Source organism: Diadema setosum, chromosome 17 (genome assembly GCF_964275005.1).
Source record: "Diadema setosum chromosome 17, eeDiaSeto1, whole genome shotgun sequence".
NCBI lineage: Eukaryota > Metazoa > Echinodermata > Echinoidea > Diadematoida > Diadematidae > Diadema > Diadema setosum.
The window spans coordinates 1,101,093-1,126,379 of record NC_092701.1 but is presented as its reverse complement, the minus strand read 5'-3'; the positions used below and the strand labels follow the sequence as shown (position 1 = coordinate 1,126,379).

At 37.8% G+C, this 25,287-nt stretch overlaps 1 protein-coding gene across 1 annotated transcript in view; it reads left to right on the top strand.

Annotated features, from left to right (window-relative positions):
• The window catches only part of LOC140241088 (uncharacterized), a 93,135-nt gene that overhangs the window by 4,242 nt on the left and 63,606 nt on the right, over nucleotides 1–25,287 (top strand). Inside the window, exons 2-6 of the mRNA XM_072320854.1 lie at nucleotides 979–1,290; nucleotides 2,568–2,909; nucleotides 3,377–3,502; nucleotides 5,011–5,079; nucleotides 13,702–15,248. Of these exons, the coding sequence (XP_072176955.1) occupies nucleotides 979–1,290; nucleotides 2,568–2,909; nucleotides 3,377–3,502; nucleotides 5,011–5,079; nucleotides 13,702–15,248 (2,396 nt within the window). The remainder of the gene's footprint in view (nucleotides 1–978; nucleotides 1,291–2,567; nucleotides 2,910–3,376; nucleotides 3,503–5,010; nucleotides 5,080–13,701; nucleotides 15,249–25,287) is intronic.

Below are 25,287 nucleotides of genomic sequence, written 5' to 3'. Positions count from 1 at the left end.
ATTGGAGTAAAGACTGGTTAGCGGGTCAACGGGAGACCTTTGATTTAATTGAGACTAAATAGCACCATTTCTATAAGCCCTGTGCACTTTTAATAAGAAAAGAGGTAAGATAATCAATAGAATCTGTGTTTCATGCTTGAATCTGTAACATTTCGAAACTTCTCGATTTATTTTGCGTCCTAGCATGATTATTGAGTGTTTTTCAGGAACCTTCCCTTAGGATGCCTAGAACCATGAAGTTATTCGAATTTACATGCTTAATACAACGGAACTTCCTGCTAGGACCTATTACATGTTCCTCCAGAGTTAAAACATAATTTCCAGAGCAAAGAGTACACTTTAGTCTAACTCTGAATACCTATAAAGGCTGGATAAATACACATACACAAACACACACACACACACACACATACACACACACACACACACTCACACACACATACACACACACACACTTACACAACGACAACAACACCTTTCAGTCGAAACGTAATGTTTATATCCATGAGGGTACAGCTATTTCATTTCTTAATGTTTGGCATAAAACCAGCTTTACATCCTTCCTGAACTAGTTATTGTAATAAAGCTCTAAACTGTCAGGATGATTATGTGATCACCTTCGGTAAAAGCTGGGTAACTTTTTTATTCTTTTCACGCATTTGCCGTTATTACTATTTCTATGCTTCTAACATAATGATCTGTGAATATAGATGAGAGAAGACTACAATGTGTATGGCAGATTAGGTTAAATTTTTGAGATTATTACTCGACCGAGTGTGTGTGTGTGTGTGTGTGTGTGTGTGTTTTAACAGAATCTCGGCGTTCAGTGATTGCAATTTTCTTTCATTGCCCCTTTGCCCCCTTCATTGCCCCCTTTAGATTACTAGGTAAAACGACTGGAAGAACTTCTAAATAGGATACAATATTCATTCGTTTACGATGACACGAGTTCTTTACTCACATATGTTAATCATCTAGCCTCAGTTGTACGCACTGACCCCAACATCCGGGGATGGAAAGGAGAAGACATCCGACTGGTATGTAACATCGAGGAGGAGCCTCTCGCTGTTTACTGGCTCAAAGAGAGCGACACAGATCCGCAACAAAGGACGATCAAGGCTAGATTTCTCGATGGTAACTTCGAGAGCAAGGAGGAACGGTTCGATATCGACAGGAACTTTAGCCTCGTCATCACCGACTTAGAGGTTGCAGATGAAGGACTTTACCGTTGTGATGTGGTGCTGACGAATCTTGACGACTTTACGAATTCTACTTTCTTGACAGTTGACTGTAAGTAATGTACTGTTATTGTAACACTCTTTGAAGAGGCATGGATTGATGTTCAAGGGAAGTAGTTTTCAAATGAAAATTTAAGCCCAAAGTTACGACCGTCATGTAATGCCTGCCGATAAACATATATAAAAAAAGATACGCCCCCAAAAATCAGACAAACAAAACACACACACACACACACACACACACACAAATCTCACTCTTGCCTGTCTGAACAGTAACTTATGAGTATTTGGGTTTGACATAACGGCAATGAAATAATTTAAGGGTAAAAAAAATGATGCACGATTTACTGTGGTTCTCTATTCGTACGTCAGGTTGCTAAATTCGTTTGTGTGGTATGATATGAAAGGGATCAGGTCAAATAGTACAATGATTGGTGAGTTAATTCAATGAACAAATAGTGAAACTTTCGTCTCATCCGGAGTAAGTGATGTTCTTTTGGGAAAATACAAATGTCTTTCATTTTTATTGGGGTTTTTTTCTGTCCTCTCCACCGAAAATGTAGGGCATGAATGACTGATGCAGTACTCAAAGCAGAAACGAAATTCAATATAGACAGATGATGCGAAATACATTATCATTTTCTTGCCAGCAATCCATTCTACAACATAGTGACATATAACATGCTACATCGAAGAGAACAATCGCACTCCATGTTTAGGTAAAGAAAAAATACATACGCCTACACAGCGGTTTAAGGGATGCTATTGTTTTGGGTAAGATCACGATTCAGTTTTTGACTTCTTGGTAGATAAAATGTTAAAGAGGATACACCATGTAAAAGAAATTGAAACTTTATTTGTGATACGCCTTTTTTGAGTACGACTTTATTTTGCTTTGTTCTCGGCTCAGCCAATTAGAAAATAATACATATATATACCTTCCTTGATCATGAGAGCGTCGAAAGAAAAACTTTGAAGGCGTTTTTCTCCAAACTCTGATTTCAACAACCACTTGATATGCACTGATAAAATCATTGATATCTCCGCAACCGAGTATTTTTATGAGTTGTGCTATACATGCAAATAAAATAGAAATGTACGAAAAAAATGTCATGTCATTTTCAGAAACTTGTCCTACCCCCGATTTTGGGAACCTTTTGTTGTAGCGGGTCACCATTGAACAGATCTTTATATGTAATCCTAGGTCTGTCATGCATACGCTTATTTTTTTTTTTTACATTTGTTACATTCTGTGTCTTGGTGTTAGTTCTAATCCACCAGTAAGATGATAAAATCATATCGTTTCAATACTATTCATTATTTTCAAAGCTATGGCGTCAAAACATGTAATCGAGGAATGCGTCGATGACAGTCAGTCGAATCAAAGCCGGTGCACATACCGAATTCTCTCAATCACTCCTTCCGTTAACCTAACGTGTGTCGTCAGTGGATTCAAGCCTAACATATCAATGCTTTGGTCCGAGGAGATGGGGGAGATACTTAACTCGACAGTTTCGCACCAGACAACACTCTCTGACAATACGTACGAGAGGTTCGAGACAGTCACTGTTTCAGTGCCACACGGGACAGAGGAAACCTTTATCTGCACGGCTACCGGTGACCCTCTGAATGGAATCTCGACCGCGGAAGTCACCGTCCTGACTCCGCCAGGTTGGTAAAAAAATTACCAATATTTTGTGTTTCTTCATGAAGTTGTGATAATGAATATAGAGTTTGGCATTGATGAATGGTCATAAAATAAATGGTTGTAAAAGTACTCAAAATAAGTCTGGTGACAAACACTTTTATTCGATTTTGTCGTGGCGAAAATCAATCTGAATGGGTAATTTTGAGTAAACTATTTGTTGAGGGGCACAATCATTTAAGTAGCTTTTCAGTATTGCAGACAAATATATAGGAATTACTTTCACAAAGTGAGATAAAGAGTGAGATCACTCCTTTTTACGGTGCTTTCTCTGAATAAAATGCCTAAATAAGTATGACGGTTGGATTCATACAATCAAGTACTTTTTTGACGCTACACAGCAATATAAACGATGTGAAATTTTAATGCCTTAAAATTCTACTAATGGACGAATGATGGTTCAAATAACATGCATACTTATTTCAAATTTCAGAAAAAGATGGTAATTTGGGTCTCGTCATCGGTCTAGCCATTGGTGTTCCTGTCACCCTAGCCATCCTATTTCTCCTTGGTGGAATCTTTCTGCAAAAACATCATCCAGAATACCTACCGCGGAAAGGTGTGAAAATTGAAGGACCTGGTAACCAATTTGATAAAATCGAAGTGAATAACACTTGATCTGTCTTAGGTTAAAGGGGTGGTGTAGTATTGGTGGAGATGGGAATTGGACGTTTCGCTTTTTGCGAGGTACCAAGAAACTACTAATGAAATTGATAACATAGTACAGAGCACACCATTCTGAGAGGAATTCAAAGTTTATTAGATAAACATACATTTTGGAATAATTGAGACGTCCAAAAACAAAGTACAACAAAATAAAAGAAAGCGATCCTAATAAAAGGTTGGTCCAAACTTTTATCAGGATTGCTCTGTTCGGGATATTCAGTCATTTAAAAACCAATTTTCCCTCCTAGAATTACATGCTTGTTCATATTTCATCAGAGGTTTCTCATTATTTCATTAAAGAATGCTAGAAACCTGAATTTAGGTCTTAAAGGGAAAGGATAGTAGCTGATCAGTGGGAATCGGTGGAAATGCTTGGAGATGATTGTCCCAATCCTTATATGGGATTCATTCAAGAGTACATTATATACTTATCGTGTGAAAATTATTTGCTTCAGAATGGTCTCATATTCAAGTAATGTGCAGTTTAATGTTTCCAGGTTAGCATGCCTGGTCAGTGACGGGGCATTAAGCTGCACATTACTTGAATATGAGACCGTTCTGAAGCAAATAATTTTCACACAACGATATATATATATAATGTACTCTTAAATGAATCCCACAAGAATTGGAACAATCATCCCTTAGCATACGCACTGATTCCCACTGATCAGTTACTAGCCTTGCCCTTTAACCAAAACTTTACAATCACTTCAAGACCAACTGAAAAGAGTGGGTTGTAATTACTGTATAATCTCCTTTTTGTTATTGATATTCGCCCCTTTTCAGTACAAAATGCTAGTCAATCAGATCTGTATCATACACGTGTAGGATTATAGTATACCCACATCATGAAATAAATTTAACTATAATAAGGAAAACATAAAATGTAACATACAAATAGAAAGTAACAGTTAATATTACGCTAACACTACGGTGGTGAATAAGAAAAGCATAAAATGTAACATTAGAATAGAATGTAACTGATAATGTCATACGCTAACATTACAGTGGTAAATTTTGAGACGCTCGACACATACTACCTATAGCACGTGAGTACGAGAGACAACAATCGACTTAAATATTGTGATTTGTATTGAACGAATGCACATAGTTATTATCACACAATGTGCATATCGTCTGCCCATCAGTGGAAGATCAAGGAAGGGGGGGGGGGGAGGGCACATCCCCTTTGATGTATATATTAACTATATTAGTTTTTATTAAAGTGTACACCAGAGAATTGCGCTAAGGCCCATTTTGTATGCTTGTCAGCTAATGAAGTGGCACCTTGTTGCTTTGCGCCCCCAAAATCCAAATTCCTGGATCCGCCCCTGCCCATACACACTGGGTTTTGATTTCTATTGATGCTCTCGTCGTTGTTGGTGTTGTTATGTCTCACAGGATGTAGCTGGAATCCCTGCTGCAGACTACCCACAACACAGCGATATGATGTAAAAGGACTGATGATGGGTATGAGATACTTCAACACGATTGTTCTTATTTTGTAATCTAATTTTTGGTTAAAAGCATGATAAAAACAGAGATAAGGGAGAAATTTGGCTTTAGAATTTCCGGTAACAACCACAATAAATTGCTATTCTCTTACTTGTTTATTCCACAATCATCTATAGAGTGTATTAAAAAAAAAATGTCAATCATTGAATGCACGAATCGACAACAATTGTACTACTTCTGTATGTGTGTGTGTGTTTCTGTTTGTTTGATTTTTGGAAAGGGTGGTAGTGTATTCCATTTTATTCTATTCATTTTATCTAGCAAACAGCATTAGATCGTCCTTAACTCAGTATACTTGGAGGAGGCCTTCTTATGCTTGAGTTCTACATTTTAAATCTAAAGGCTCTTTTCCTCCAAAGTATGATAAATTATGTTCTGAAGCTTCTTGTAAAGCTGCATTACGATCTAGATGTATATTTCACAGTTCAAACCCACTTGAAAAAAGAGAAAGTATCCCCAGTGCCACACAAAAGTGGTTTCAATGAATCCTACTAATTATTACAGTCTGTAATGACTTTATAATCTGGGAAAGAGTGGGTTGAAAATAACATTTTTTATACCCTCTCTGTTCTTTTGTGTCTTATAAAGTCATCCACGTTTTGTATGAAAATATCGGTATAACATAATATGTTTATTTTCTTGTATTATTTTCTTGGATCAGGTTTGACTTTGAAAAATGACCAGAAACTGTTCCCCCTTAGCATTTGTGGATATATCTCAAAAAGTATTCAACCGATTTTTATAATTCAAACGGAAATGGATAAAGAATTTTATTACTCATAACATGAGTGGAAAATCATCGCCACCAGATATCATTATTGGTGTGAAAAAATGCATTTTATGTCAAAATGCATGGAAACAAAAGTTGCACTTTAGTGATTTGCAATGACTTTTACACAAATAATCAAACAATCACTCATGATTCTGAACATTTAAGCATGGGTTATGGCATATTTCTCTATCTCTTTCTTTTCATGAGCATATAGTGAAGTATTTGATAATTGATATGTCCACCACCCGCAATGACCAGCCGCCATCTCCTCCTCAAACTGTTAACTAAAGTTTGTACTTGGCGCCGCTCAATGTTGGTCTACACTCTAAGAAAAAAAGGTTCTCAAATGGTTCTCGTCGACTCCAAAATGGTTCTCATCAGATGGTTCTCGCAAAATGGTTCCGATGAGCACCTTTAAATGGTTCCCAATCGAAATGGTTCCGTTCGTCACCATTTGCTAGTATGCGACCCAGTCCCCGAGTGTTATTTGTGGTACTCCTGCAGCTGCAGGTCAAACAATATCTTTAGGTCCACTTTCATTTTTCCCCTTGCTGTATATTCGAATGCCAGATGTAAGAATCACCAAAAATGTGGTATTGGTACAAAAATATTGTATTTGTTTCTACTGCTGTGATAATGAAAAGTACATATTGTTTTTATCGTAGACTAATGACTTCTCTTGGCTGCGTGCCAACTGATAGCTGCCACCATCCAATTTTAGCGCTCGATCAGATATGCGTACGCGTAAACGCACACATACTAGTACTGCACTGTTGCACCATCGCAAATGGGAATCTTGTGTATGTAACCGCCGCGGCACGCGCCGCGGCTATATGTAGCCCTGTGCTGCCTGCGCGCCTGCCTATGATGCAAACCTACCACCCACAGCGGGCAGAGTGCCAATGCAATACCATGCATGCTCATGCAGCAGCAGACGGCTAATAGCTAGTAGACGTGACACATACAGTATGATGCATCACACGAACGGCACCCGGTAACGTTAGACATTAATTTTGTCAAAGTGGACTGGAAACGTGTCACTGATGTAAATTCCATTTTCGCCATGGCAGTCATCACAATTTAGGAGAATAGGTAAGATTTTTAGTTTTAATGTGGTTTTATCTCATTTTTAGATGACATTCGTTGGTACAAAATCAAGTTAGATTGATCACTCAGTTTTCGTTTTCAGTCAGTAGCAGTACAGTGTCAGTGATAACCTTTAACGGTTAGATCATAATGTAAGATCTGATTTGATCGTAGCAGCTATCTTGTGTAATGTTTACCAGGTACAGTAGATCCAGATCTAACAATTAATAACATGTTAGGCCGAACGTTAAAACTTTACAATTAGAAATTTGGCATAGCAATGGGCTAGCCCGAACAGACGCCGTGCGGAGCATGGCTGTCACGTTTTTACAGCGACTGGTCCGGGCTAAGTTAACGCTACTTAATTTAGGCCTGCATGTAACGTTTATGCCTATTAAAAGTAGAGTCAAACTCCGAAGCACAGCCAGGACGCCGAACGCAAAGATATAACTGTGTACAAGGAGCACCCCGGGGTAAGGCCTATACCGGTACGTGTAATAAGGAAATTTGTTCTATATAAGTTATAACTGTTGTTTGTTAGTGTTAAAGGGATAGTACAGTTTTGGTGGAGATGAGAATTGGGTTTTTAACTTTTTGCGAGATACCAAGAAAACATTTATGATATAGTACAGAACATACCATTTTAAGAGGAATTCAAAGTGTATTTGACGAAGATCGGGTTTGGAATGACTGAAACATCAAAAAACAAAGTAAAACAAAGCGATCGTAAAATAAAGTGTGGGTCCCACACTTTATTAGAATCGCTCTTTTTTGATATCTCAGCCATTTCAAAACCAATTTTCATCAAATAAACGTTGAATTCCTCATAGAATTACATGCTCTTCCACATTTTTAAAGAGGTTTCTCATTATCTCACCAAAAAAAATGTTAGAAACCTGAAATTAGGTCTCAACCATAACTGTACAATCCCTTTAACGTTTGATAGAGCCAATAGAGGTCTGTCTACAACCCAGTAGGCCTAGGTTAAAATCTCTTCAGTATGTTTTCAGGCTTGTTCTAAGTAAGGAGTCACGTCATGTAGGTAATGCTGTGTTCTGTTTATCGAATTATAGCAATGACTTTGTTTTATTAACGCCTTGTAGGTCTATTCCTATGTCAGGGAAGTGGACACACCAACATGCACAGAAACCAGGGAACAAGTAACTCCGGCCGGGACGATAACCAGTATGGACGTGTTTGGGTCGCTGGTGCGGTTAGGGAACAAGGTAGACTCTACATTGATCAGAGAGACAGCCTGTGCGTGACAGACCGTTGACAATATCGGCCAGAACCGTAGGCTTAACACTAGCCAAGAATGAGCTAGGCGGCCACAAGAATTCGTCGATCAGAATAAGAGCCCGGGATAGCCCATCCACAGCATCAGCCAGAACCCTGGGCTAGTCGAGAATGAGCTGTGTTGCTAAGACAATACATCGATCAGAATGACAGCCCGTGATAGCCCGTTGACAGCATCAGACAGAACCCTGGGATAGTAAAGAATGAGCTGGGTGCCCAAAAGAATACATCGATCAGAATGACAATTTTAGCCCGGATAGCCCGTTGACAGCATCGACCAGAAACCTACGCTAGCCAAGAATGAGCTGAGTTAAAGAGAAAACACTGATGCTGCCAGAGAAAACCTTTTAGAAATATGTAGATAGGGTAGGTAAGTCCGTTTGCATTGACTTTCACATAGTGTATTTTATAGCTGATCTTTCAGAATCTGCCGTCAACCAAAAATTCATGTCTGGCGACTTTTTGTTGGTTTGTGTGATGGAGGGTCACATATGTTTTGTTATGATCCCAATACAGTATTTGCAACTTACAATGTACCAGTGAATCAACTGTATATGGGGGGGGGGGGTAGACGTAATGAGATCAGACCAGATGCCAATCTGAGAAGTGGAGTCATTCATAGTTTTAAACTTTAAAAGCACGAACGGAAAATGCTCTTTATACTTCTCCAGTTATTGTGTGGTCAATTTCTGCACACTTTCTAAAGTTTGCACCTAGACTGGTAAAACTTATTGCATTTATACCCACGCAGGAATTACGTATTGTGTAGAGAATTGAAGATTATGTAATTTATTTCAAAGCAGTGATGCACCTCTTGTCAACAGTTTATATTGTTTTTGCAGAGATACAAAATGTGCAGGATGTATAGTAAGGGTACTAGGTCTCGCGCAGGGACCTAATGATCGCGCATAGCGTAACTGCGTATAGAAAGCGATATTACGCGTAGGACTAAGCGCAAAATTTGCCGATACGCCCATGGAATAAACATACCTGACTTACCGCTCAACATGAGAAGGAAGCAGGAAAGAAATTTTGATTTCCAACAAATTTTCCACTAAATTTCCAATTTTTTACCTTGTACAAACCTACCTTCCCTTAAAATCTGTTCTAAGGATGTTGTAGCCTAGACGTGTCGTCTCGCTTGTCTCGTTCGTAGTCGATAGAATTCGTAATTTGTTCGATCGATCGTTTACCACGTGACGTCATCATACACAAGAACAATGTATGCTGCCAGCTACGCTGAAATACTGTTAATAAATGTTGTTTTAAGTCAAATTTTAACACAACGATTATAATATTACAAAGGAATAAATATTTCAGTCTATCGAAGTTGAAGTGTGATTTCAATTTGAATTTGCTTGTGATTTCTTGCGCTAACTTGTGATATATTTGTGACAGGGGAGGGCCATAATGATACTGAAGAAAACAAATTAGATGAGAGTGTGACAAATGGGTGACGAAAATGAGAGGGTGACGAATGGGTAAGCAAACACACAAACACACACACACACACACAAAAAATATAATTTGGATTATGTTCATATTTTACTATTTTCCATTTAATGTTACGTGTATATTATTGGTTAAAGTGATTAGAAATATTGTAAGAAAACTTTATAAATGAAAATCATTAACGATTATGAAATATCAAGGATGAAAATAATGATTATAAGAATGATAAAATGATGATGGTGGTGGAAGTGATAATAATAATAATGAAAATGATAATGATGATGATTATGATGATCGATGATGGTGGTGGTGATAACAGTAATAATGATAACAATAATAATAATAGTAATAATAATAACACATATGATAATAATAATAATAATAATAATAATAATAATAATAATAACACATATAATAATAATAAGAATAATATACACAAGTTAGGTAAAACTGCTGTTGCTTAACAGGGACAAATTTAATATCAAGTGAAAAAATATTCTAGGAAAGCCGGAGCACGTTACAGCCGCAGAGGGGCAGACACTTTCACGTATGAAACTACAGAGGGCAGCTGCGCGATCTTTACATACCCCGAGAAATTGAACGCAGGAAAAAAAGTCCGACATACAAACGGCAACAGCGCACTTCTCCGTCATCGTATCATCAGGAGATTCTGGGAGGTGATTTTTCTGCATTTTCGTGATATTCATTGAGAAATTCAGGTACGATTATGGAATAACTTCTATTATAAGAGCATTTCAAATTTTCGTGCGCGATATCTAGACCCCTCAACCATACGTGGTGGTGGTGTTTAAAAGACTGTTGCCAAATTTGGTGAACAAAATGACAAATGCCATAACAACATATTATTGTCATGGGCAGGTTATAGGACAGCAAATTCAAACCTCAGCTTTAGGCCTGCATTTTATATAGTTTAATCTAATGAATTTATGGCTCTGCTTTTAAAAAAGTGTACATTTTTATTGATTCCCAATGTTATATATTTTAGATCATGGTTGAGGAAGTTTGTTCATTCATTCTTGTGAAACTGTGTGGGTGTGGTACTGTATCCTAGCTCTTTTCCCCTTGGGATTCCTATTATCTTTCACATTACAATGTATAATACAATGTGTTCTTTTGTGTGTGTGAGTGTGTGTGTGTGTGTGTGTATGTGTTTTCGTAGGACATGCTGTAAATTGTCAGAGGTCATGATTAACCTGAATTGATACTCTTCTTGTATTTGCAGTTGTATAGAATTGTCTATGGTGCTTTCAAATTGCAGAACAACAACAAAAAAAAGGTCACTGGTATACAAACAAAGATAAGTTAATTCAAGTACTCGATGTTATAAATGTGAAGTGAAGTGGAGGAGTGTAAAGCTTATCCTCTCCCAAGTATCATACCAGCAATATAACGTATGTTTTCTGTGACAATACCAAAGGTCCTGTTCAATGGAATTGTTTTCGTGCCCTTTGTAGTTGCTGTTTAGGACAAATATGCTTTAAAAGAAACAAAAAAAAAAAAAAAAAAAAAACAACACCAAACAAACTAGCAAATATGTGGAAAAAGTTCCTCATACTACTTACAATAACTGTAAGTAATGTACTTGACTTCTGCCTATCTTAAGACTGACACAATTACTGTATCTCATCCATGCAGGAATTATTTCACAGAGAATTAGAAATTTTGTTATGTATTTCAAAAGCCTGATGCACCTCTTGCTATTTCATATCATCTGTACAGAGATGTGTGATGGTGTTTCAAGAACTGCTCGGTACACAAATGACAAATATTGTGGAAAAGAATTAGTGAACAAATGAAAATATTTTGTTAAGAATATTTGACAGATTATAACATGACAAATACAAACCTCACCTTTAGATTGTAAAAGTTAAGGTGAATAAATACATTTCTGCGAATTTGTGAAAGAGCAAATTTCTATGGTTTTCAGTTATTGAGTGATGTTTCATGAAAAAGATAATGGTGAATTTCATGTACATGTGAAAGTTTGTTTGCAATAAGTCCGATAAGTCCATTTTTGAAGATTTTGAAGTATGGTCTCTGTCATAAAGTACAAAATAATATCTTTTAAATTATATATTGGTCACTGCATGATATAAAGGTACATTTTTTAAGTTATCGTCAAAAGAAGCAAAAGTTTTCTTATTATTCTCTTTATTTTTCTTGAACTTTAATCGCAAATATCTCCATTTGGCAAATATGGACTTATCGGTTTTTTGCGAAAAAAATCTTCATGTACACGTTTGTATTCATGCATGTGAAACTGTGTGTGCATGGGTGTGTTATCCTTGCTTTTTTTTCCCAGTGTCAACGATAATGTATGACATGCTTATGTATTGCTAATATGTATGTTTTGTACGTATGTTTGACTGATGAGATGAAATTCAGTTCAATTCATTTCATTTCAAATGAGTTTGTGATGCACATTTTCAATACAGATATGTACAAATGTACCTTTAAGAATGGTGCCAGTGAAGAAACTTACCAGCACTGCGTGTGAAACACACCAAAAATACACAGACATCAATTCACATACTACATTCTAAGAAAAAAAAAAGGTTCTTTTGAGCACCATTAAATGGTTCTCAGCACTGTCACAATAGCGACACCTTTTTTGGAGCCTGTGAGAACCTTTTTAAATGGTGCCTGTCAGCACCTTTTAATATTGGTGCCCATTAGAACCTTTTCCAATGAAATGGTTCTCATGAGCACCTTTTGAAAAGAGTCAAAAAGGTGCCCATCTTTAGTCAAAAAGGTGCCCATGAGCACCTTTCAAATGGTACTCACGAGCACCATTTCATCGGGAAAAGGGTTCTAATGGGCACCTTTTGCAAAAGGTGCCGACAAGCACCATTTAAAAAAAGGTTCTCATGAGCACCAAAAAGGGTGTCGCTATTGTGACAGTGCTGAGAACCATTTAATGGTGCTCAAAAGAACCTTTTTTTCTAAGAGTGTATGCTCTCTGCAAGATGCGCTGAAATTCTTGCAGTGAAGTGGCATCTTTCAACTTCTTGCTCGCTTTCCACTTAATGATATCCCAAAGATTCTCTACTGGATTACAGTCAGGGGATCTTGCAGGCCACTCCATACGTTCGATGCCATTTCCCTCAGCAAACTGATCTACAACTTGAGGGCATGATGCAAAATGCCCACAGGCACATTAATGTGATCAACCTGAATTGGAATTACAAATCACATGGCTTCTACCAATATTTTCATATTGAGAAGGCCTATTGTTCAAAAAGTATGCATAACATCTGTTTAATAGGGAAGCACATTGTACCTGAAGAAATTCCTGAGAATTACACAATTTAAAAAAATCATTTGATAACTTACATAGGAAATGTATACAATATGCTCTCTATGGCCTAAAGTGCAACTTTTTTCCCATGCATTTTTACATAAAATGCGATTTTTTTTACACCAATAATGATATCTGGTGGCAATGATATGCCATTCATGTTATGAGTAATGAAATTCCCTATCCATTCCCGTTCGAATTATGAACATCCGTAAAATACTTCTTGAGATATATCCAAAAATGTTAGGGTGGAACTTACTTTTTTTGCTGAGTGTATATATATATATATATATATATATATATATATATATATATATTATATATATATTCATATTTTTTTCTCAGTGTCATGAAAAACAAAATATTCGTTTTCGTTATTTTCTTTTGATAAAAAGAATAATGACTGTGCCTTCCATTCAAATCAACTTTTGTGGTTTCGCGAAACGGTAACTGGCCTAAGATATTTGCAGAGCATGTGATTTACAAATCAATTACGCTTTATCGATATATTTTTCTTGTATTTCATATAAAGTCACGAAATTATTTTGTTTCTGGTCATTATAAGTAATTGAGAGGATAGGGTGGATGAACCTTAACTAACTTACATGGCTAAATGATTTACCTTTGTCTGTCCTTTTTGTTTGCATTCAAGGATCAGTAAACCCGGCTATGACAAAGAAGCAAGTGAAACGATGCAAAGAAGATCTGAAGGCGTATTACCGTAAGACGCGACGCAAGGTCTCTGTTGATCCCCTTAACTTTATGGAACGTTTAAACTTGGATGATATTTATACCAATCTCAGTCTGATCGACATAAGTAGTAATCAGAAAAGGCCATTATCATACAAGAACCTTTTGATCAATGAGGGAAATGCAAATCTTTCAAAGCGCCTTCTGATTAAAGGCGACGGAGGTGCTGGCAAAACAACACTTTGTGCCAAGATTGCCTGGGACTGGTGCCAGGGAAAAATTCTCCAGGATCTGGATATGGTGATTCTAGTTCCTCTTCGAGATGTTATTGATGTCAACAAAAGTATTGGTAGTATTGTGGAAAGATATCTCTCTGATTCAAATGAAACAACACCAAACCTGTTAGACGACTACATTTCAAAAAATCTACATAACGTTCTCCTGTTGTTTGATGGGTTTGACGAGTTCAGCGGGAACCTAGAACACGGAAGCAGCAGTGACGTCATTCGCATTCTTGTATCGGAACAATATAAGTCTTGCAAGGTCATTGTGACCACAAGGCCATGGCGTATACATGAATTCACACTGACCAAGAGTCTTGCTGATGATTACACCTTTATTAACGTCGAAGGATTTAAGAAAGAGGACTTATCGACATATATCAGGAAATACTTCTATAGTAGGAAGAAAGGAGCTGTTGCTGAAAACTTGATCAGCTTTATTGAGGAAAATGATGTCATCCGGTCGAACATGGCCCCGTTTCCAATTTACTGCGCTATGCTTTGCCTTATGTGGGAGGAATTCAGTGAAGAGAGGCGACGAGAAATGATGAAAATGCAAACTTTCTCGGAGATTTTTGGAGCAATGATCTCTTTTCTGAAAGAACACTACGCATCAAAATCGTGTGAAAGATTGCAGGAACAGGACCTATATGAAAAATTAAAGGAAGCTAGTAAGGCAATTCAAGACGTAAGTGAAATAGCACTAAACGGTTTATTGGACAGACATTTTTCATTTTCTGAAGAACAATTCAGAGAGTGTGGTGATGCCATGCAAACGTGCGTCATGGTCGGAGTTTTGACAACAGAAAAAAAAGTCATCGGTAGAGAGCGTCGGCAACATGCAAACACTTCATCTATTGTTGAGTCAACTGTTTTGTTTCCACACAAATTGTTCCAGGAATATACTGCAGGGGTATATATTACAAATCTATTCTCCAAGGATCGTCCAAAGTATGACCATCTGAAGTACAAACTTCTTCCTCGATCTCAGGAGTTCCGTTACCTACTCTACTTCGCCTCAGCGTTAAAAAAGGAACTTGGCCTTGATATCATTCATGACTTGATAGAGGAAGGTCACCAGGATTTATGCATTGACGTTGCATTCGAATGTCATACTGAGGAGGCGGCCAGGGCAGTGGAAAAACTACGGAAAGAATACACATTATCGCCAAACTCGTCAGAGCATACGAACTTAGGAGTTGCGTTCATGGTGCACTGGGACAAAGTGGTGAGTGATACAACTTGTTCCAATAGCCACAAATATTTTTAAATGGTAATGCAAAGTTTTTTTTTATTATTATTTTTCTTTTACATGTGAAAATATTTACATTTCAAGAGGAGATAAGGAAAGAGTATGCTTTACACTCGACTAAAATCAGACCGATCCCGGTATTCGTCAATAGTCATTCAAATTCGTCCATGCTTGACATCTCCGTTCCTTCTGTCACTCAAAGTTGTCAATGAGCAAGCACATTTGAAATTATTGCACCCAACTTCAAGAATACGGGGTTATCAGTTAGAGGGTCATAGTGAGCGGAATTTTAGCCTTCTTGATGTTATGCTAATTTGGCAAGTGAAATGAAACATTCTTTTTCTTCTACTAAAATTTCTGGGAAATGTGGGAAATGTAAGCTCTGTTTTGGAAGTGGTGCTTCTTCTAACGGGGAGGGGTTCACCGTTATCAACCATTAATATTCTTAAAGTTCATTGTACAATAGATCTATAAATATCTTTTTCGTCATCAGAAACATGTTAATGGAATGCCTGTTGCTAGGTCCCTTTATGTACAGTTTATTTGAATTTGATTACATTAGTACAGCGTAATATTGCACAAACGCTTACGTCTTCATCGTGCCGTATTTTGTATTAATTCCATTATATTCTTCAAAATCGACACTGGCAGGCAAGACAGTGTATACTGACCTGACCCAGGGCGCCCCCTACTCCTGGTCATCGGTACAGCTTGCAAGTTCCCGATTTTCGGGAAAGTTGTATATTTTGGGTTCTCAGTTCTCGGGAAAAATCCCAGAAAATTTCTTGAAATACTCTCTAAAAAATCGAGTGCAAATATTCACTCTTAAAGGAGTGAATTCAAAAAAGAGTGAATTTAGAGTGAAATTGGAGTGAATTTTGAGTGAAAATGTTCCTTTTCACTCATTTTGGAGTGACCTTAAGGATCACTCGAAGTTTTTGGAGTGATCCCTGAGGTCACTCTAAAACGAGTGAAAATGAATATTTTCACTCAAAATTCACTCCAATTTCACTCAAAATTCACTCTTCTTTGTATTCACTCTTTTCGGAGTGAATATTTCCACTTTTTTTTTTTTTTTAGAGAGAGTAGGGGGTCTTTTACTTCTTTTTTTTCCTCCTGCAATAATTTTTATAAGGAAAAGTTGCCGAATCATTCCCAAGCAATTCTGATATAGGGTACAAAAAAAGAGACTAGTTTCAAATCTCTTTAAAAAAAAATCAAAAATCTGAAATTAGGGCGCATACTTTGCTGCAGGACATTTCGCCATATGTGATGGTGCACGTTGCACGTCATCCTGCTTGTGTTATCCGTACGCCTATAGATACTTGCACTAAGAGACGACACGAGCGCTAGTTTGGCTGGTTGAAACCTTCCTTTTTGCCGTATTATGTACTGTGCACAATGCACAACACGAGTTGCAAGTAATATGGGGCTCCACAAAACAGGAGCACCCCCCCCCCCTTTTTAAAATGACGTAAATGTCGATGTTGCGCGAACTTTGACGGGGATCCAGAATAGTGGCACATTCAGGTCAGTAGTTTGCCAGAGCCTCATTTTTTGTTTTATTTAAATGAAACACAGTCCAACACGTACAACGACAAGTAAGTTGAGATAAGCAACTACTGGATAACCGTAAATCACAGAAACCAGTAAACCCCAGCTCAGACCACCACACATCTCCAGAGACTCCAGTAATAAAACAAAATACAAGAACATTTGCGTCTAAACTCCCAAATTTTGCTCGTGAAATTCGCCTTGTTTGTCAGGCATATGTGTTTCCTCTAAGCCCAAGTTTTTTCCTTATGAGGAAGACTCTTTTATGCTATTTCATGCCCCGACTAATTTTGCCATTCCAATCGTACACTACCATGTTCTCGTTAGCTTTACGCTTATCTGCACGGATATGACATTTAGCCCACCACTTACTTGTCAAATGTGCATGCATGCTTGGACCATCCGTGCGTCAACTAACACGGTAGTTCTCAAAATGAATTACAATGCATGGAAAACTGAAGTTTTGAAAAGAAGCCTAATTAGTCAGAGGATTCACTTTTATGTTGGACAAATCACTGCCCGTCCCCATGTATAGCTCATGCTTTGGTGGGTACAGCAAAGATTAACGCGTTCTTCCGCAGTTTATTGATCAATTTACAAACTATGGTAGTCAGTAGTAGGTGCGACTCACACCCCTATGACCAATGTTATTTTGAAAAAAAAGTAGTAATGAAATCTAAAAATTTATAATATTCTCTCTTTTACTCTCTTTGCAGATTACTCTTAGCAGATGACTCATTTTTTTTTTATTTCGCACGATAATCCTCTTAACCTTGTAAATACAATAAATACAATTAATTCAGAGTAAGAAAATGTCGCCAAGTGGATAAAAGCAAGAAAGATATCTCTTGATCTTCAAATAACAAAATACATGCTTTTTAGCAATTCTACTGAGGCATTCTTGTTGACGTTGTTTCAGATGGTACTCCACTCGAAAATGTTTCCCATGTAAAATTTCTTGGAATAACAGTTGATAATAAGCTTTCATGGAAATTCCATATTGACGGTATATGTAAAATTATTTCAAGTAATATTTGTATGATTAATAAGCTTAAATTTTGTTTTCCTTTATCGTCCCTGCTTACATTACATTCATCTTGAATACTTCCATATTTGAATTACGACATTCTCGCCTGGGGAACTACATATAAAACACGTTTAGATCAATTACCTTTATTACAAAAGAAATCACACCGTATCACATGTGACCGTGCACCATAAATCGAAGAAAAAGTCGCACACATTGATTTTGTGTGGAGACTGAAAATAGGTGAAATGGGTCAACCTAACCCATCTTGACTTTTTCATATTTTCTGAAGGAGTAAGTCTTCTTCTACATTATGTTATAATTTGGGATTATAAAATGTGTGCTTTTTAGCAGTTTATCTTGAACTTTTTGGGTAGAATAGTGTGATTGGGTGTGTTTTTAGGGTCCCCTTTTCATTTCTTAAAAACCATGAACACACTCCTCACTTTAAACTCAAATAACTTTTGAAAGGATGACGTTACTGCTTTGAAAGTTGGCATCAATTATGAACAGAATGTGTTGATACGGCACTCCCAATTTCATTTTTATCTGATAGTCACTTCGTTTTTGTTACTCTGGTGATTAACATCCTGTTTTTTGTTTAATTTTACATCATAGAATCCAGCTTGCTTGCGTAAACAATGACACGTGCTGTAGTTTTTTTTTTTCTTTTTCCTTTCTTTTTCCCTTCCCAATTATTTTGAGTTCATGTCAGTTGACATCGGTTGGTTTTATTTTGTTTTGTATTGCTGTCTTGTGTATCTTTGAGGATCCCATATCGTACAAGCTTTGGATCTTAGTGGGAGCCTCTATTATCATCCCCTTCCTTAATAGTTAACTTGTATTATACGCTCTATGTAGTGTATTATGTAAACAAAGATAAAATTGCATTTTTTTTCATCTGCTACTCATTTTCATAATGTACTTTGTTAAATCCCATTCTACAATTATTACAAATATTCTCTACATATGCATTGTATATTATTAAATTGTGCTTTTTTTTTGATTGAAGTGAAAATAGATTTGAATCTTGAATCTTGAATCTTGAACGGCCAATTTCACTGTTCCCAGTGGTTTCTCTATTATTTAGAAAAAAAAAAATGTTTCCGAAAAAGATATATATTTTTAAATCGTTATTTTGAATGGGCTGATTTTAGTTTTGATTACGAGGTAAATGTAATATAGGTTTTCCCGGCCAATTTCGCACTTTTGTCAGTCCAATTCCTAATTGCTGCATTCAATTTAGCGAAATTTAGCGTAGATGACATGTTCGGTAGTTCAATTTCATGATCTCTTCATTCAGATTCATTTTGGAGCATTCAAATTACCTTTAGCCTCATTCTAATTAACACTTTTTCAATTGAAATTCGTAAAACAAGCACCATTTCGTTATTCGTTCATTCAATTTAGAATGATATAGTCACGTGATCACGGTCATGCCGCACTCGTTCATTCAAATTCATTTTTGGGCATCCAATTTAACATCTTTTGCAGTCAATTTAGCACACATGTTAATGCTTGGTTCTTTCTTCTTCTTTTTTTTTTGTCAACATAGTTATTGTTTTGCAAGCGTCATTACATTTCATATTTTCGTACTTATTTAGAGATTTTGGCAACAGTTTTTTTTTTTCTTCAGTGTGCTTAGTGATTCTTCCAGTCCGAAGATATAGTGCATCATGTGGCCACAACTTATCTGGCCGTTGAGTGCTTTATTCCCAGTGTGTCGGCCAGTTCTAGGAAGTCAAGGTTATGATCATCAAATGTTCCTATAAGTCTTATTCTGTCTTCTTGAGAAATACGCCTGTATCTAACTTGTGCTGTCATGACTGTAAGAAGATGAAGTTAATCTGTAGTATTGGTACATCAATAGGCCTAAAATAACATGTATGAAAGAAAAGGGGCGTTACAGAACAACAAACTCGAGTTATATATGGTTTTAAAAAATGGTACTTTTACTGCTTAACAGTGCGTGGATGAAACAAAAGTCACATAGAAATACGCGTTTAACCATGTTATCACCTTTTCAAGAAAGAAATAACATGACGTTAATTTGAATGAACATGTTAGGAATTTGACTGCCCATACGCGAAATTGAATGACTGAAATACCCCTTTCGGCCACTGTTGGCGAATTTGAATGACTGAAGAGCACGTGCCAAATTGAATGCTCGTTTTACGAATTCGAAAGGCACATGTGCAGATTTCATTGATCGAAATGCTAAATTGAACGACCAACTTGCAATTTCGAATGACAGAATGCGCAGTGACGATTATTTTCGCTAAATTGAATGAACTTTTTATCAAATGGACTGACAGAAGTGCGAAATTGGCCGGGAAAACCTATATTAGCCATGCTTTTCTGTAATTCATAAAAAAGGTCACAACCTCATTAGATTGTTTTTTGTCCCCGCCGAACGAGTTCGAGCAGGGGACTATGAAACGGGCTCCGTACGTGTGTGTGTCCGTGTGTCCGTCCGTGTGTCCGTCCGTCCGTCTGTGCGTCTGTGTGTGATCAAAATGTTCAATTTGCTACTTCTCTGTCATTTATGAGCCAGTTTTGATTCTGTTTGCTTTATATGATAGCACTACATGGGAGCTTTGAAACGTCTACACAAAATTTTAGTTGTGACCTTTGACCTTGACCTTTGACCTATATTGTACATTTTGCTTCAAAATGCTACTCCTTCGCCATTTCTAACCCGATTTCGATTCCGTTTGCTTTATGTGATGGCACTAGGTGAGGGCTTCAAAACTTCTACACAGAATTTTGACCTTTGACTTCTTTGACCTTTGACCTTGTTTTTGACCTATATTGCACATTGGCTACAAAATGCTACTCCTTCGCCATTTCTAACCCGATTTCGATTCCGTTTGCTTTATGTGATGGCACTAGGTGAGGGCTTCAAAACCTCTACACAGAATTTTGACCTTTGACTTCTTTGACCTTTGACCTTGATTTTTGACCTGTATTGTACATTTTGCTACAAAATGCTACTCCTTCGCCATTTCTAACCCAATTTCACTTCCATTTGCTTTATGTGATGACACTAGGGGAGGGCTTCAAAACTTCTACACAGAATTTCGACCTTAGACTTCTTTGACCTTTGACCTTGATTTTTGACCTATATTGTACATTGGCTACAAAATGCTACTCCTTCGCCATTTCTAACCCGATTTCGATTCCGTTTGCTTTATGTGATGGCACTAGGTGAGGGCTTCAAAACTTCTACACATTATTTTGACCTTTGACTTCTTTGACCTTTGAACTTGATTTAGACCTATATTGTACATTTTGCCACTAAATGCTACTTCCGGCGGGGACATATGTTACGCACCGCGTAATTTTTACTTTTCCTTGTTTCATATACAATTGGTATATTCCTGGATGTCTCCAAGGCCTTTTTTAGTTACGAAATGTTACTGAAACATCAGCAGTTGTAGTTTGATATCCATTTCATTGTATTATAACATCATATCAATTGTCATAACGTTTCCTTTTATGTTACGCGATGACTAATATTGAAATTTGTTTTATGTCAATATCTTGTCAATGTCTTTTTTTCATGTGCTGTTATATATAGGCCTAGATATGCTTTTCTCTTTCTTTGTGATTTTTTTTCTCTTTTTTTATTCTTATTTCAATCATTGTTATATGTGACCGTGCACCTCAAAACGAACATAAAGTCGCACACACTGATTTTGCGCGAGGACTGAAAATAAGTGAAATGGGTCAGCCTAGCCGAACTTGACTTTTTCATATTTTCTGAAAGAGCGGGTCTTCACTTACATTATGCTAAAATTTGGTATCATAAAACGGGCAGGAAAGTGTGTTTTTTAGCAGTTTATCTCGAACATTTTTGGTAGAATAGTGTGATTAGGTGTGTCTTTAGAATCCCTTTTTCATTTCGGAAAAACCTTGTCCACACTCTTCACTTTCAACTCTAATAACTTTTGAAAGGATAGTGCTACTGCTTTGAAAGTTGGCATTAATTATGGACTTAATGTGTTAATGAGGCATGCTTAATTTCAGTTTAATCTGATAATCCCTTCATTGTTGTTACTCTGGTGGTTTACTTGTTGTTTTTTGTCCCATTCATCGCACAGCCAGCACGGTTTGGTAAAGATTAAGCGCTTGAATAGACACTGTACTTCAGAGCCTCTTTTCTCAGGTCACACTTTTCCTGAGTTTGTGCTTTCTTTCCAATATTTAGATAGGTTAGGAGAGTCCATTTGATTTGAGTTATACATCATTTTAAAGCTTAAAGTCTGCTCTTTTAGAATATGGTCTTAACTAAAAATTCATGTCTGGCGACTTTTTGTTTGTTTTGACGTGCAGGGTCACATATGCTGTTACTGTATCTCTGTTTTCATTCTGTTATATGCACGGACTTGAAAAATAACAGCCGATGGCTGAGCAAGTTTCCTTTTTATTACCGTGGTGAAATAAAATGAAAATGAAAATGAAATGAAGTTACCTAACCGACAAGCAACAATTTTTGTGGGTGCACGTCACGAGACTGACACCCAAGAGTCATACAGCTCACAAGTCATACAACCCATGAGTTATACAGCTCACGAGCCATACAACCCATCAGTTCGACACTAAGCCAACAAGGCCCACGAGACGGACACATTACGCGCCGTATTATCTGTTGAACTCGTGGGCTGTTTTCACTTAGTGTCGGTCTCATGGGCTTTATTTGCCTATTGTCGAACTCATGGACTGTATGACTCGTGAGCGGTATGACTCATGGACCTGTTTTTAATGTCGAACTCGTGGGCTGTATGACTCGTGGGTGTCGGTCAACTGGGATGACCCCATTTTTATCTGTCGACATAGCCCACTTCCTGGACTGTATTCGTAGCATTATGTATACACTGACATGCAGTGTGCCCGCGTATGTACGGACGTACGTTGATGGTGTCTGTATGTACACTGTATTACACAAGATCACCCCTCTTCGAGAGTACCAATTGGTGAAGTGTCGCAATCAGCGGTTGGGCGCATTGTGTGGGTGCATGCATGTGTATGCGTGTGTTAGTGTGGGGAATGCGGACGATTAAAATCGTCCAGTATCTGGACTACTGTCGACAAGGATGCACGCCATGAGATCGTCACCCACGAGTCATACAACTCACTAAGTCATACAGCCCACTAGTTATACAGCCCACGAGTTCGACACTTAGTCAATGAAGCCCACAAGTTCGACATCAAGTAAAATAAGCCCACGAGTTGTACAGCCCATGAGTTCGACACTACGCATAAAAGGCTCACGAGACCGACACTACGCTTAAACGGCTCACGGAACCGACACTACGTAAATAAAGCTCACGAGACTGACCCAAGGTAAACGAGGCTAGGCTACGGTAACAACCCCCAAAATCAGCCTGCTCGGCGACCGGTCGGCGAGTTTTTAGCCAAAACCGGTCGGACAACGACCAGTGACCGACCAGTGACCGACCAGGCGCAACTGATTTTAGGGCATCGGTCGGTCGCCGCTGAAGTTTTAACGCGGAGTTAAAATTTTAGCGGCGACCGACCAGTTTTCACTCGCTGCCCAAAATACGCTCGGTGTCCGAGCGGGAACCGCCCAGGCACTGACCTAATCGAGCGGTCGCTGCCGAGCGATTTAGGGAACAAAAATGATAGAGACAAAAATGACAACAGCACAGAAGAAAACCAAGAGAATAGATCGAGCGGTCGCCGTCGAACGATTCAGGCACTAAGAATTTTAAGATAAAAATGACAGAAGCACTGAAGGAAACCAGGGACTAGATGGAGATGATAATCTAGCGTAATTAGGAAGAAGCAGGGGGAGGGATAAGAGGCAAGGAAACCCCTCCAACATCTCAGCATCTCAACATCTCGGCAACCAACATAAGGGACATGGAAGTCAGAGGCAACCACTTTGGGGCAAAAGAGATGAAAGCTAAAAGTTAGTGTTGATATGTCGTCGTAGTAAAAAATGGCTTTGTTACCTTATCATGCATTAAAGGCCTATCGATTGACGAAGAAATGAATGACAAGAGATGGGGAAAATTAAAATATGAAATTACATAGGAATAGAAAAATACTGCAAAATATAGAAGTAAACAAGATATTTTGGAAAAATATAATCTATTCTAATCTTTGTTCCATCTTGGGTGTTCTTCCCTTTTGTTTTATTTCCTAATTTCTTGTTATCTGTGGTATCACATAGCTGAGGTTTGTTAGTTGATAATTTAACTTTTAGATCTTTTGCCTCGAGTTTATCTGAATCAATTAGTCAACACGTTACAAATCACATAGGTACATTTTTATACACTGATAGCTCGTGAGAAATTTCCGGCAGAGACCGGCGGGTGGCCGTCGGTAAGCCTACGGGTCACCGGTAGATGACCTATCGATCACCAGTCGGTCGCCGAGCGATTTCGTAAAAATCGGCCGGTGGCATGTGGGAGATCGTCAAGTTGCCGATGGGGCATCGCTCGGTGACTGCTTGGACTCTGCCAAAATGTTACTGAAAATCGATCGGTGATCGACGGGAAATCGACAGGGCACTGCTCGGCCATCGCTAGGGTTTTACAGCCTGCTCAGCATCTCCAAAAACTGCTGAGCGGTGCCAAAATTTCAGCAGCGACCGAGCAGGCTAAAAATCGGTCGGTCGCCGCTCTGAGTTGTGACCGTAGCCTACGAGACCAACACTAGACAAAGAAGGCCAACGAGACCGACAGGGTGAACAGCGCCACCAATAGACGAATTAGTTGTATAGCGTGTCCATATAATGACGTAAGGAAGATATGGAAAAAGAAAGTTGCTATGGTGTTACCCCCTCGTTGCCCTCCCTCACTCCATTGAACTGTTCAAGATCTTTAATTGTGTTTGCTTGTGTGAGTGTTCATGAAAAAATTAACAAAATTTATTAAAATTTGCCTAAGATCTTTCCGCATTAACTTTGAAAATGTCCAAACACCCTCATTTCCCATTCAGCAAAACACAAATCGGTATAAACCTACTTAAAAGAAATAAAATGTTGACGTTCAGATCAACAACCTAGAAAAACACCAATCTATGAAATGAAGTTTACAAGAATATAATTCAGAAATTGGTCGATGTCCAGTGCACGCCTGCTTTCACAGAAAAATAATGAAATCGTCTATAACAACAAGATAGGATTGGGAAAAAGACGATGCATCAATGAAAACAGGTATTTTTAAATGAAAAATGTACCGTTTTGAGGAGAATAATTCTACCAACACAAGCCACAAGGTGAATTGCTGAGATTTAAAAACGTTTTCATCTGTTGAATCTCACACATTATAGTTACAGAGAAAATTACAAATTGAACTGTATAAGCAGACGAATAAGATATCTAATAAGGCGTACTTTGGTCCAAGTAGTTAGATATATCAATGATTTTCATCTATCTTCTGCTACGCTCCTTTTTATCCTATT